Source organism: Orbicella faveolata, unplaced genomic scaffold (assembly GCF_042242905.1).
Source record: "Orbicella faveolata isolate gen_17 unplaced genomic scaffold, um_ofav_v1 contig_4, whole genome shotgun sequence".
Lineage (NCBI taxonomy): Eukaryota > Metazoa > Cnidaria > Anthozoa > Scleractinia > Merulinidae > Orbicella > Orbicella faveolata.
In genome coordinates, this window is record NW_028301569.1 from 3,932,239 (window position 1) to 3,946,983 (window position 14,745).

At 38.4% G+C, this 14,745-nt stretch overlaps 2 protein-coding genes and 1 pseudogene across 2 annotated transcripts; 1 reads left to right on the forward strand and 2 right to left on the reverse strand.

Annotated features, from left to right (window-relative positions):
- The first annotated feature begins 6,295 nt into the window (after positions 1 to 6,295).
- On the forward strand, positions 6,296 to 9,490 carry LOC149101056 (melanocortin receptor 5-like). The gene has a single exon (XM_089276189.1). The coding sequence runs from the start codon at positions 6,659 to 6,661 to the stop codon at positions 7,592 to 7,594; it is 936 nt and encodes a 311-aa protein (XP_089132315.1). The 5' UTR covers positions 6,296 to 6,658; the 3' UTR covers positions 7,595 to 9,490.
- Positions 9,491 to 10,170: 680 nt separating this feature from the next.
- Positions 10,171 to 12,513, reverse strand: LOC149101057 (uncharacterized). The gene is made up of 2 exons (XM_089276417.1): positions 12,375 to 12,513; positions 10,171 to 10,844 (listed from the first exon to the last, which is right to left on the reverse strand). The coding sequence occupies exons 1-2, from the start codon at positions 12,511 to 12,513 to the stop codon at positions 10,171 to 10,173; spliced, it is 813 nt and encodes a 270-aa protein (XP_089132543.1).
- A 1,169-nt stretch (positions 12,514 to 13,682) lies between these two features.
- Positions 13,683 to 14,309, reverse strand: LOC149101058 (uncharacterized; annotated as a pseudogene).
- Positions 14,310 to 14,745: the final 436 nt, after the last annotated feature.

Genomic DNA, 14,745 nt, shown 5'->3' on the forward strand with positions numbered 1-14,745 from the left:
TCTTCTTTAACATGTGTTGAGCAATGAAGCTTAAGCACTGACCGCATTCGAATTTCCTGAAATCGAAACAATCCTGACAAAGCGTACGAGACAAAAATGCCGCCCTTATGATACGTGACCATTTTATGCAATTTTAAAAATACTTTTGATAGATTGTTGAGTAACATCGGTACAAATATTTAATGAATTATTGATATCTCCTTAAGTAGCTTTCGTTTAGAAGCAATGTTTCCCTGTGAAGCTTCTTTGGAGGTGGAAAAAGTAAAGCTTAATTGTTTTTGTTTTTTTTCATCTGACACCATGATGAAATTTAGTTTCACCTTTTTTAAGGGCAAACTTTTTTATAATACGGCCTTCAAAATACAGCGAAGACAATCGGCTCCTGAAAAACAACAACAACAACAAAAAAACACGTTTGAAAAACAAATATTCTACGTTTGCGATGTGGGATCCTTTAATTACTGTTGACCGATTCTCGGCGACTGTCAATTATTAGTGTCGTTTCATCGCAAATTATCCAAATACTAGTGATACTATATTACTATTTTGCATTTATACTAGGCAGAGTTGAAAGGCTTCAATTTGTTTTAATCTTAAAAACCACTAAGGATATGTTAGAAACCCATCAACTGACAAAGGAAATTACCTTTAGTAAGATACCCATCCATACACAATTGCTGACGTGCATGAAAACAAATTAAAACTGCCACCTGCACATATTTGAATTTGTGTTGCAAATAAGTAGCGCCGAGCTAAAGCACGAAACGTTTCTGTTAAAAAAGTAGAACAACCCAGACTGGCATATATAACAGATTTTCTTCTCTTCTGAACTGTGAAAACGTAAGTGAGATAATTAATTTATGGCAGGTCTGGGTGACTGAGTGCGCTGCAAAACTTAAAATTCGATGATGAGAATTTATTTAAGACGAGCATTCAAACGCGTACAGATTTTTTGTTTTCGTTGTAGTATATTGAGAAAATTAAAAGGGCAACGATGATAAAATGTTTCCGCTTGAAAAGAAAAGAGAGAAAAAATTCTGTATTCTTTGTCTCATTTAATTATGTGAGTTATTTAAGTGTGAATACGCGCGATTAAAGATGTATGAATGGGCATGAAACGTGGCGCGTTTCGTTATCACCCACCAAATATAGCTGATCGCAAAGCAATTCTCCGCGCCCAATAGAGCATCGAGTTTTCAAGGTGTTTTCGATAAATAATAAAGGACGAAATTTCAAGCGAGGAGTGCTGAGCTCCTTCGTCTAAGGAACTTCTAATATAAATTTTCGTACTTATTGAAAGACAGAAAAAAAATCAATACTCGATAAAACGATACCAACAATATATGTGCACTTAGGGCGCAAAAGTTTGCGTTGTGGCTCATCCACTGTAAATGACGAGTCATTGCAACGCTGGTTACCATTCACATGAAGAACGATGCAAGAAGAACGTGCAATGAACCGCGCACTTCCAACAATTTTTTTTTCATTTAAGCGAAAAAAAAAAAAGAAAAAAGCCACCTTAATAGATCAATTTATTTATTTATATTCATTTATAAGATATAAGTAAACATGGCATAAATGCCATATAAACAGCAAGAAAACTAAGGCTTTAGACATTCTAACATTGACCTTTGAAGTACACGCGAATTTTGAAAAAAGTTTTATTCACTTTAGAAATGGTAGCTACTGGGTTAAAACAAAACAAAACAAAGCACAATTAGGCTATTTCAATAGACACTTGTTTAGGCTCACAGTTTAAAATAAGCATACCACCACAAGCGAAAGAGCGCACAAGCGCATTGTTTTGATCTAATAAGTGAGACATGTTGCCCCTCCAATAGTGCTTCCAGAAACGATTCAATGCTATTAATCCCAAAAAGAAACATTTGGATTTTCAGTTTCTCCCTATCTAGAATCAAGACCAAGAGGTTTTGCTTTTCCGTTCTTTACTGACATTTAAGCGAGCAATGATGCATACGGCATACAGCACGGTTAAAAGGCTCCTTGAAAAATGGGGATTAATAAGAGAGGAAAAAGCCGCGCCCATGGTACATGACCATTTTATGCAATTTTAAAAGCTCTTGTCGACAGATTGTTGACGATTGTTGGTCACAGATATCTCATGATGTATGATATTCCCATCTGTATCTTTTCTTTTGCAAGCAATCTGTGTCTGTGAGCGGTTTTGGAGATGGAAGAAAGTCTTGATATTCTCTCATCCTACACAATGATGAAATAAATAGGGTTCACTTTTTTTCAGTTCAGTTTACACTAAAATACAACAATAAAGAATCGATTCTCGAGAGTTTGTTTGCGTTTCTTGTTTTATTTCATGTAAGACATCACAAAATGTAAACATTTTGTGTAACTACTTACATGAAGTAAATTTAAAGTTTCAAAACAAAGGCCATTATGGATGCGAGGCGATCGAAGCTTCATGATTCGCTCTTTCTGATACCTCTTGATGAAACAACTTCGCAGCTGTAAAAATCTATGAGGCTGTTGAAAAAAAGAATTTGAAAGGCCTCAAAGATAAGTCATGAGGCTCGTAAGGAATAACATTGATTCGCATTCCATCGAGTGAGATTTTAAAAAACGTTTACAAATATCAGGGTGCTGAGACTACGCAGCCGACGGACAGGAAATCATCTTTAATTATAGTCAAAAAGTAGGCCATAATCGTATTTTCTGTATAGGGAAGATATTTGTTTACAATATTTGTTAGATATTTGTTTTTGTCATTTAAATGTTCAAAACGTTAAAAAAAATCCTTTGTTTCACCAGCCAATAGTTCTCTGGTTGGCATATTAATAACAATAGGTGACGCCACTGATATCTTTGCTATCGGACTGGGACTAACTTGAAATGGAACCTTCTAAGTGGGGGAATGCCATGAAAAAGCGCTAAAAGTCATTTGCATTTGAAAAAACTCCCCTCATGAACCTCAGTTGCAAGCTAATTCAAGTCCAATATCGATAATGCGAAAATAGTCTATGTAAAACGACTGTCGATCATAAATAATCCAAATAGTAATTTTACCCTTCTACTACTTTGCATTTATACTAGGCAAAGTTCAAAGGCTTTCAAATTGTTTCAATCTTTAATAAAAACTGAAAAGGGATCTTATATATAATGATAAACAGCCCATTACAGACAAATTAAAGGAAATACCCTCCAGGTCCGATAAGGTACCAATATATAATTACCTTCGAGTTTGAAAACTAATTAAGACTGCCACCTGTATGTAGACGTTAGAATTTGTGATGCAAAGAAGGGCTCTGAACTAAACACGAAAAGACTGTTAAAAAAGGAGAACAAAGTGGACAAGCATGACAGCTATTTGTTCTGTGAAAAACTGTGAAAAAATGAGGGACTTAATTAATTCACCGCAGGTTTGGGGAGTATGCTGCATAAATTAAAAACTGTCGATAATAAAAATGTATTTACAACAAGCATTCATTCACATTCACTTTTGTTTTTCCTCTGCTGACTTCTTTCTTTTGCAAGTTTGCAGTTATTATATTATTAACTCAAACGTTCTGTTTTCTTGATTTACATTAGTTATCACTTAATGTATAACATTTTACTCAACTAAAATCCTCTATTTGTGGAAAACCTTTTAAAGCCATTAATATTTATTATATGCGGTTCATTAAAATAAAATCATCATCCGATTTTTTACGATGTTTTTTTTTTTTTTTTCGTTTTGTTATTATGGGAAGAGGGACTGAATTTAGAAAAATCTTTACTTCTAGGTCTGTAAAAGATCCGAGATAAAAACGTTTGTCCTCTTAATAGGTTATTATTTAATTAGGTTTGGATCTACATTTATTAACACTGGTTGTATTTCAGGCCTGGTTCATTCGTCGCATTTCTGCCGTGTCGAATTCAATTCAATTAAGGTGGCCGAACAACGCAATTTCCGCGTGCGCTCTCGCTAATGCCATTCAGCGCGCGCACAAGGATTACACAAAGCAACAATGGCGTCGATACAGCGATCATTTTATCTGGTCAATGCCCTCGCTGTGTGTGCTTTTTTTCTTCATAATTGAAAAAGTGTATTTATGGCTTTACTCTTTTATTAAAAATGTATGGTAGAAAAGGTAACTACGGAAAGAACCCAGGAATTCTCAGATTTTTCTTTTCTACCGAAAGAACCCAGTTAAATGCAGCGGATGCGTAGTAAGGCAAAAAATTGCGATTGAATGTGGAATAGCTTCCTTGGAAAAACGCCCATTTCTCGAGAACCACTCGTTAGAATTTCACGAAATTTAGCACGAAAATACTTTAGAAAACAAGTAACTGAAATATTAACAAAAAATTGAAATTTGACTGAGGCAATTATAGATATTCCAGTTAACCTTCTACAAGTGATAATTAAAGATCTCTCTGTTAAACTATTATTAAATGGTGCTAACTTGTGAGCATAGTTACAATCTTGTTGCACGCAAATGAAAAAGAAAATTTAACTACTAGATTTTCTCCAAACAAACAAAATCGATTTTAAAGGCCTGTTCACATTTATTCATGTTGCCATGGCAACGGCACATCCGTCAATTTAGCTAACAAAAATCCGAAGTTTGTGTTGTTAACTTGCGTGTTGCCAAAAAAAAAAAAATCTTCACTTGTCGGCTAGTGTGCGGTAAATTCACACAAGTCTGCGACAAGATCGGGGCTTGGATGATCAGCTTTCCCGTACATACGCCGATTTCTCGAGAACCACTCATTAGTGTGGGTTAGTGTGCGGCAGCCTTAAGGTATCGGTAACACACAAAGGCCCAATCATTGTTGAATAAGCTGTGTTTATTGTAAAATTGATTGTAAAACTAAGGACATTACGCTCTAATTTCTAGCGATCCCAGCTGTCTTTTTGACTTATTTCCCACGATCGGAACAATTCACTAATAATAATTTGCATTCAGAAACGATTCAAGCCCTGGTTCCTTTAGAACAGCTGTGGTTCTTCGTAAGGAAAGTCGTTGTTTGTTTTCCTTAAAAGAAAAATCACGGAAACTGAAGAACTCCGACTACTAACTCAAAAGGCGAGTACACAACTCAGTAATTGCTCACAATATTAACTTGATAGAATACATTGTAAAGTGTACACTTGGGGTAGGGGATAAATTGCGACGGTTACTTCGGTTACTGAAGAGCTGTGACTGAAACGACACGAAAATCATCATGGGCAGAAGTGAACATCTTTTCCAGAACACGGTGTTCATTTGCTATGTGTCGACATAGGTTTGCAAGCAATGTTAGTGCTTTGTACTTCGCAAATAAATAAACTGTTTTCGACCTTTTAGTGCGTAACAGTATTTTGTCAAGCCAGTAGGGTGCTTCAAAATCAAATTAAGAGGGAAAAAAATGTGCAGCCATACTACACATTGATAATACCCAAAAGAATATATTTGTTATCCCATGATTCCCAAACTTTGAACAATGTTTCCTTTGATTCCTGGGTTACCAAATCCAGGTAAAGACTTAACTTGATGTAAACTCGTAGCTTCTTGTACGTTCTTAACTTATATTCAGCTGGGTGAAAACATGTAGGGTTAAGAAGTTACTCGTAGAAAAAAGCTTGAACCTAAATTATTATCATATAGTGTCCTTTGATTAGCCATTGTACCTTAACAACGGTATAGTGTAGCCAATTAAAGTCAACATCTTCGACTAAAGGCAAATCACTGGAAAATTCGATTTCATTTAAAATTTTTCACTTAAATTTAACTTTTTTGCGTTAGTAATATTTCAAAACGATGGGAATTTATAATAAACCTTTACCTATATATATTTTATATCGTTATAATCCAAAACAAATTATCGGGCATATTTCATAACAGATATTGCCCCAAAAATTGCCTTATGCACCAATGAACACTTTCCACATTAAAAAACGGTTACTGCGTGGCGAATTTTCTTTGACACGTTAAAACGCTTTTTCTGGTGAAAAACACTCGAAATGAGATTTTAGTACTGTTAGGCGAAAAAAATATGTGCGTTTAATCACATCAGTGAACCAGAAGTTAAATCGCACAGTTATATTCAAAGTATATGTCTTTGAACTCCTGGGTAAATATCTGTTAATGTTGCACGCCTGCGTAAATTATTAAATAAGTCTGAATTGTAAATGGTAAATGTCTACCGCTGTGAAATTAAATTTGTAGATTTCACTTACAAAAAAAAAAAATGTTTTCTCTGTTAGAGACATACCGAACTTTTTTGATTTCTGCATAAAATTTCTTCTTTGTCCTCAATTTTTGGTTAATTTTCAATTCGCGCTACCGTGCAAATTACTGGGGGCACGTTCGTTAGCCTTGAGATAATATTCAATTCTCAGTCATAGATGCAGTGTAAATACTTTATTGCACTCGGATTTATATGATAAACTAAACAATTTCATGCGGTAATACGTTCTATTCTTGTTCTTCAGTTTCTTTTTAACTTTTTTTTCATTATTACTGATATACCTTTTACTACTTCCTTCCCATCAGAAAAAGGACTGAACCTATGTTACCATCCCCTGGATAAGGGTACAGGCGAGCGTTGAAAAACAAAAGTCTTCTTGGTTAGTCATAAACTCAAAAACAATCCAGGGATAAAAAAAAAAAAAAGAAAGAAATATTTACACCTCTACTAACCAGCTGGAAGGGACAAAAACATGGCGAACTTATCAGAAGACAGAAACCGCACAGTAACCCAAGACCTATTTTGCACGACCGGTTCTTACGCAGCATATCAAAAACTACTTATTTCAGCAGTGCACATCACTCTATCTATCACTGCATTTCTTGGAAATATTTTGATCATTATTGCACTTAAAAGGGTGTCATCTCTTCGTTCACCATCAAAGCTCTTGTTAGGTTGTCTCTCAAGCGCCGATCTCTGCGTGAGTCTCATTACACAGCCTCTTTTCGTGGCTTATATGATGTCTCCAGAACAAACCATGCTTTGTTATTATCTTTCAATCCTCTTTAATAGATTGAGCATAATTCTTGGCGGAGTATCTGTGTCAACGCTAACTGCGATAAGTGTGGACAGACTTCTCGCCTTGTTGTTGGGGCTAAGATACAGACACGTTGTGACATTAAGACGTGTGCAGAGTTATGTTGTTATTAGCTGGTTTTTCAGCATCGTCACTACATTGACATCCAGTTACGAAGCGCGAGTAACGCTATCGATCACATTTTCAGCGACAATACTATGCATAGTTACCTCGATCTTCTCTTACACAAAAATCTATCTGACGCTTCGCAAGCATCAAGCTCAAGTGCAAGGGCAGGCTCACCAAGGACAACCAAACGGAGGAGGAATGCCACTGAATATAATTCAATACAGAAAGACAGTGTCTAGCGCATTGTGGATACAGATAACATTAGTTGTCTGTTATCTTCCCTATGGCATCGCGGCTATTTTTGTCATCAATAAATCACGAACGCAATTTCTTGATTTTGCATGGGAACTAACACTATCTCTGTTTATGCTAAACTCGACCTTAAATCCACTCCTCTACTGCTGGAAGATAAAGGAAATAAGACAAGCAGTGATGGACACGTTCAGACGGTTTTCTTGTTTCTCGACGCAGCTGCCTCGTTGAACGTGAAATTCGAGGAATCAAATCAATTGAGAGATCGTTTGTGGTTTTGTGTGTAGGAACACAATAACTCGGAACCCTATTCAGAACCGAGAGACCGACTCGACACCCGGGGGTGGGGGAGAAGCACTCCTATATAAGAATGTCGTGATCTTCGTCGAAAAATTGGAATTAAACCCCTAAAAGAGACCAATCTGGGTGTGGTTCAAGCGTTATTTTATCCCTAAAAGATTCCGCTTAAAACGTTATAGCGCGATTACCAGCCGCTGTTCTGGAAAAAAAAAAAACAATCTCAATTCCTTGAAACGATAGCAACTTTGCTGGACTTTGTGCGCCAAAGATAATCATGCAACGCTTGATACCATTCGCGTAAAGTTTGACGATGTCATAATTTTTTTTTTTTCATCTGAACAAACGAAAAATCCATGGACCCATTCACCATTCCGATTATAGAATATCTGCCAAGTTTTACAAAAATCCGATGTAAACTCGTGAAAACACGGATCCCCAAACCAAGCCAGTTTTACATAGATATGTATTTCAAAATCAACGTTTGTAACCAGCATAAGCGACTCTGTTTGACGAGATTAGTGCATGCCTTTTTGTCTCAAACTTACTGCAATAAGTAAAAGTCGTTGCATCTAACATATTATAAGAAACGAGACTAAATAAGCCACGAACAAATCAACTGATGGTAGATACTCAAAAGAGAAAATCTCAATTTGTTGCTTCCTACATGTATAGGCAAGAGAAGCTCACCGGTGGTCCAGTTGAACTCTGAATGTCTTTTTCTTAGCTCTGAATTTTGCGATTGCCGAACTAAGACTGCTATATATTCATTAGGAAAGTTACACTAGCTGATTATCACCGGAAGCCAATTTAGGGGAAAGTCGAGGAAACAGGAAGCAACCTATTTCTGTTTAAACAGCCTGATAAAAACACTCAATGCAAGAAAGGAAATAAAAATGTGTAAGATAATCAAAAAACATCGCAAACACTCAAACCAACTGAATGTACTAAAGAAATTATCTTGGCAAGTACCTCAGTATATTACAACAGGAGAGATTATGATCTTGACCACAAGACGATGATTGTGAATCTAACTGTGGATGAAAACGAGACAGTAATGGAAGATTTGTCTTGCAATACAAGACTTTTAGCGTGGATCAAAAGATATTTTTTTCGGCTTTTAATATTCGTCTTTCAATCGTTGCATTTCTAGGGAATGTTCTCATCATTTTTGCTCTTTAAATTTCGTCCTCCCCTCATCCATTATCGAAGCTTTTGTTTGGTTGTCTTGCAATCACCGATCTCTCTGTGGGTCTTATCACGCAGCCTCTTCGTGTTACACACCTCATGTCTCCAAAAAATTCCAAAGTTTGTTACTGTGCTTGAAACATTTAAATTACCTTGGGTCTCATTTTATGTAGAGTATTTTTGTTGACACTGACTGCCATAAAAGTTGACAGACTTCTCGTCCTAATGTTGGGGCTAAAATACAGACACTTTGTAACTTTAAAGAGAGTATGGGTCGTTGTTGTTAGTTTTTGGCTTTCTTTAATTGCCATTATTATTATAAAAAAGTAAGTAAGTATGTAAGCAAGAAAGTAAGTGAGTGAGTGAGTGAGCGAGCGAGCGAGCGAGCGAGTGATTGCGTGTGTGCGTGCGTGAGTGAGTGAGCGAGCGAGCGAGCGAGTGAGTGCGTGCGTGCGTACGTGAGTGAGTGAGTGAGTGAGTGAGTGAGTAATAGTAATGTTAATAGTATATCTTTATTGCGCCGTACTCTCCAAAGGGAGGTATTGGTCTAGTTACAATAAAGGTTTCAACGTTAACTAATAACAATACAAAATAATATTTACCATATCCGTATACAATAAATTGGGAAACTCATAGTGTTAATTATTTTTGTGAATTGAGAATGTCTTTTCTTTCTTTTTTTTTCTTTTCTTAAAACATTAAATGGATATATTTACCTATTAATTTAGATCTAACCATGTTTTCCGCTCTAAGTAAATACTTTGTGTTCTCGTTATCACTATTAATGTCACAAGATTCTCAACCGTCCCTTTTCACAAACGTACTACCCACGAGCCTTCGCGTACTACTCTCCTCCCCCCCCCCCCCCCAGTTCTCGGTTCCGTGTCGGCAAATATTAATTTATGTCAATACCGATTATCACAAATTACATATTTTGCCTTCACTACACAACTGAACACACTCAAAGGTTGAGGCATGGGCGCGTTGGTCAGACAGGCCCAGGATAGAAAGGTAAAGCTAGGGCTTGAGCTCACAGAGACAGAGCCTTAGAAACTTCTAGCCTACTGGCAAGAGAATCCTTAACATAAGTGTTCTTCGCTGTGATTGAAGCCCAGCGACCATGGCGCTGAAGATTCCTCTCAGAGACACCAGAGCTGGCAGCTAAAGTAGCTCCACCTGCCCTAGCTGAATGAGTGCTAAACTTAGAGATATCTGGTACAATATTAGCGAAAGACTTTTTAAAAGACTGCCTATAGGTAGAGTAACTAATCGGCTTGTTTATAGAGATAAGGCGCTCATAATTGCCTGAAGCTGAAATGGCCCTAAAAATGATACTCGTCTGAATTTTCTGGAATCTGGGCCTTATGCATATACAGCTTAAGTAAAGAACACGGACACGTGGTAGACGAGGATTCAGCGATAACGACCGATCTACCCTCCCTCAGTTGGTCCGTCTTGCTTTTCTCTATGCTGATTGTAAGGTAACCCTCGTTAAACTGAACATCACTGCTACGAATAACGCATAACATAGCTAAATCTCTTAATTGTAGAAGGTCTTCTAGATTAGTCTCCGCGGCAAGAAGCTTGAGGTGGTGAACGTCCAGGGGCTCCTTCCTATTGACTATTGGTTGACCGGCAAGGCGAACAGCTCCTTCTTTTACGGCCATAACAGTAGGGTGTAAATTTGGTGAATCGACGCCTGCAAGAAGATGTATCCACTTGAAAGCGTAGAAGGCACAGTTGACAGTAGCGACGGACTTTGACGACTCGAGGAGGTGTTGCAAGTAGAGGGCCCAATCGATGGATCTGACTGGAAACTCCGAGGTACCCAAGACATCACTAGCAAAGGCTCTCCACTTGTTAAAAGCTCTCAAGTAATTTTCGGGTGTCCCGAACGCTTTGGAAGCAAGCACGGTAGATTTGAGATTCTCCATTAGCTGATCCACTCTTGCGGAACTTTGGGCCTTTGAAGACCAGAAAACGGAAGTGAAGATATCTAAGGATAAGAAAGAGGAAAAATATCAAGAAAATCTAAAAAAATATCAATGAGACAGGCAGCAATGCACACAATGCTGAATTTCCGTTTAACTCACTGTTTCAGTAAGGAAAACCTTTGCCCTCCAGGCAATACACTTCTTGCGTATCGCAATACAAAAATAAAAACCATGTTACTCTAGTGTACGTTCCCCTCTAGGGCGTTTGCACATAGTCAGCACAATATGCCCCTGAAAGTGAAGAATGATCATCGCAGTAAATTTTCCAATTTAAGCAATTGGAAAGAAGAAGACTGAAAAAATCAGGGCTTCAACGGGATTCGAACCCGTGACCTCCGCGATACCGGTGCGATTCTTCTTTCCAGTTGCTTAAATTGGAAAATTTACTGCGATGATCATTCTTCACTTTCATCTACCAGTATCTACCAACCCCAGTTCAAATATGAATTATTTCATATATACTTCACATCATAATATACCCCTCTAGGGTACAAAAAGGAAAATACATATGAAAAATCGCCCCTCTAGGGCCTGTCCTGGAGGCCTCTCTAAGGCATAACACGTTTAACTTGAAATTACTAACAAATAATAAGTACTTCACGAAAATACGCCTTATCGGCACATAGTGAAAACAGCTGCAATTGTAGCAAGCAGGACGAGAGTAACTGGGAATAACTAAAAAGACGAGAGTAACTGGGACTAGCCCAAGTGATTATTATGGGATTAAGAAAAAGGATCCCACGAGGGAAAACAAGATAGTAAGAAACGACAGTCGAGGAGAAACGTTTTGTTAACGCAGTTTAGTAGTTGTTTTCGCGTGATTAAAGTAGTGTGCAACACCATCTCTAACCCGAATGGAATCAAACACAAGGAACTAGAAAGCTTTTACGAGATAACTCGGAATCTAAGCTGGGAATGATGCTAAAGTCAAGCCGTAGAGCTAACGAAACGAGTGCCAATGGCTTGCTACCAAAAATAGAGTTCTTAGCTTTTCTTCTAACGAATAAATTAGGAAAGTTAGGCAGGATAACCCAGTCATGGATGAATGTACTCCTATAGAAACCATCCGAACACGGGATGGGCCAAAAGTGGGCTGACTTCCAAAGGGGAACGATCAGAGTTCCTTGAGCACTGCAAAGCTCCATATGCTTAATAACTTTACACGTTAAATACACAGGGGGCACAGCCAGTTATTATGATAAGACCAATCCTGAGAAAATGCATTAACTCCACTCAAACCAGGCTGGTAAAACCTTGAATTAAAGTACTGGAATTTGGCATTGTAGAAACAAGCGAACCTATCGCAGGTATGTGGACCCCATAAGTCATCTAGAGCATTGAAGACCGTATCGTTAATCATGTAGTCGTCATAATCAATGAATTTGCTTATATCATCCGCCGCACTATTTAGGTCTCTTGGGATCCATTGCATATCGATATTAATAGCATTAAGTAAACAACTTCGATGGATATCCATTGCAAGCTCCTGTAATGCTGGAGTCTTAGACCCGGAACTAACAATCCGGACTAACGTGGATTATCCGTAAACCACGTGACTGTCTGGGCTTTCAAAGACTCCACGAAGGCCTTCACTGATAAAGAAACGGCTAACAGCTCTCTGAATGTAGAACTTTCAGCTTTCTCAAAATCTGACCAGTTTTGATAGAACATTTTCCCCTTGAACATAGGAATGCCGTTAAGACTTGCCACATTAGATTTCCAGAAATTCAGCTCAGGCAGAGCTTCAGACGAAAGACGAACGAGTTCCAGCTTGGCGCGGTATTGATGACTGCGAATAAATTTCTAGACATAAGCCTAGAGACATTACCAACGCAGGAGCCGAGAGATATGATTTTTCCGCAGAGGCAAGCTTACGAACTGGATGACAAGACGAGGAAATGGCCAAAAGAGTCGCTAAGCCTTCTTGTAAACTGGTAATCCGCTTGTCAGTGGCAGAAATTTCAGAAGGGGAAGTGCTGAGAACGGCTCCGAGCCAAGTAATAACCTGAGTGGGCCCCCAAACGCATTTGGCTTCGTTGGGAAGAAAGCCAGATTTAAGAAGATCTGTGTGTACTTGCAAACTAGCGTTTTTTGCCTTATTCCTGTCCGCAGCGGCTCCGAAACCATCGTCCAAATAAACACGATGGACTTTGCTTCAGATCTCCATTTCGTGACTAAAGGCTCGAGTAATTTAGTATGTAGATAAGGCGCGGAACTGAGGCCAAACGGAAGAACAGAAAACTGGAAAAATCTGGTGCATCCTTAGGGAAATGTCCACGCAAATGATAGATACTTCCTGTGCTCCGGGAATATTTCCACGTGATGGTAACCAGACTTTAAGTCAAAAGTAAACATAAAATCTCCGGCATTCAAAATCTCTTTGGCAAAAGACAAATCCTCACACCTGAATCGGCATTTATAAAGGAACTGATTAACGTGGCGAAGGTCTAAAATTAGACGCTTTTTGCCTGATTTTTGAATAGATACGGACGAAGTATTGATGGTAACAGGAGCCTCAAACGCTTCAGTGACCCAACCGTTGATAATGGGATCGTTGATAGCACTTTCGACGAAAGCTGGCTGCTCCAAAGCCGAACTATTATTTTTAGCTGTGAAGGGCGGAGGAATTTGAAGAAGCGGTAATTTATAGCCATATTCAATAACATCCAGGATAAATTGAGGCGCGTAAATGTCGTTCCAGAATGCGAGGGCTCCAAGTAGCCGTCCTTTAACGGGCAAATAGTCCTCGCCGGATTTAACCTCGAAAGAATTTCCATTGACTCGAAGAAAAACTAATTCGTCGCTATCCTCATAAACAAGGTCTTGCTCGAAATCGACATCCAAAGTGGGTCATTTGGGACTCTGACCGGTATTAGAAGGAACATTAAACCGCAAATTAGGACAGAAAGCCCTCCAATGCCCGGGTTTGCCACAAGCAAAGCACAAACCAGATGCTGATCTCTGAGACGCAAGCTGCGGGTTTACACGCGAAAACAAATTGCGTAGCTGTGAGGCGGAAAGCTGTGCAGTTGTTGAAGTCGATATGACATTACTTCTTTGCCGGATCGAGGGACATTTGTAACGCTTCCTGGACGTAGCTGCTCTGGATTCGGCCCTGTATATCTTTTTCTCATCTTCTTCGTCGTCTGCGAGATCATGATATTTATATTCGAGGACCGTCTTCCACCCTTACTGTGATTTATCAGCTAGTAGGATTAATTTTAGACGCTCTTAAAGCAGGTCTATACCTTTATCTAAGGCTTGTTTGGTCTTCTCGACGTCGTTCCTTTCGAGGGCAATCTGGGCGTCTTCAACGGAATCTTTAATAGCTTTGTACTGCTCCTCATTGCTCTCTTTGTTGAAGTGAGGAACGGAATCTCGCCTCAGCCTCTTAATCTCTGACATCTGTTGGGAAGCGATAGACTCGTTAGATCGTTTGAGGTCAGAAATCGAGCCTTCGCGTACTACTCCCCACCCCCCCCCCCCAAGTTCTCCGTTCCTTGTCGGCAAAATATTAATTTATGTCAATACCGATTATCACAAATTACATTTAAAGATATAGGCAAGGAGATCTCACTGGGTGTTTACTGGAACTCTCAATAGTTATTCCTTAGCTGTGAATTATGTGATTTACACACTGACTGCTTTGTATTAATTAGGAGAGTTGTCCAAACCAGAGGTCTTACTGCTGCGTTTAAACAGCTTATACAAACAATTAAGAAAGAGCAAGAGGCACTGGAAAAGTTGAAAATTTACATGGACATGTCAATTTTAATTTACAGCATGTAAATATTGATTTACATTTTTTGTAAATTACAATTTACATGTTAGGGTTTTGTAAAATAAATTTACAGGAAATTTACAGCTTTTAGTACAGCATGTAAATGTTCTGTAAATAGTGAT

Coding starts and splice junctions, on each gene's coding strand:
- LOC149101056 (XM_089276189.1), top strand. CDS start 6,659: ATGGCGAACTTATCAGAAGACAGAAACCGCACAGTAACCCAAGACCTA.
- LOC149101057 (XM_089276417.1), bottom strand. CDS start 12,513: ATGTTCTATCAAAACTGGTCAGATTTTGAGAAAGCTGAAAGTTCTACA. Junction 10,845..12,374: donor GTGGTTTACGGATAATCCAC/GTTAGTCCGGAT, acceptor TCTTATCCTTAG/ATATCTTCACTTCCGTTTTC.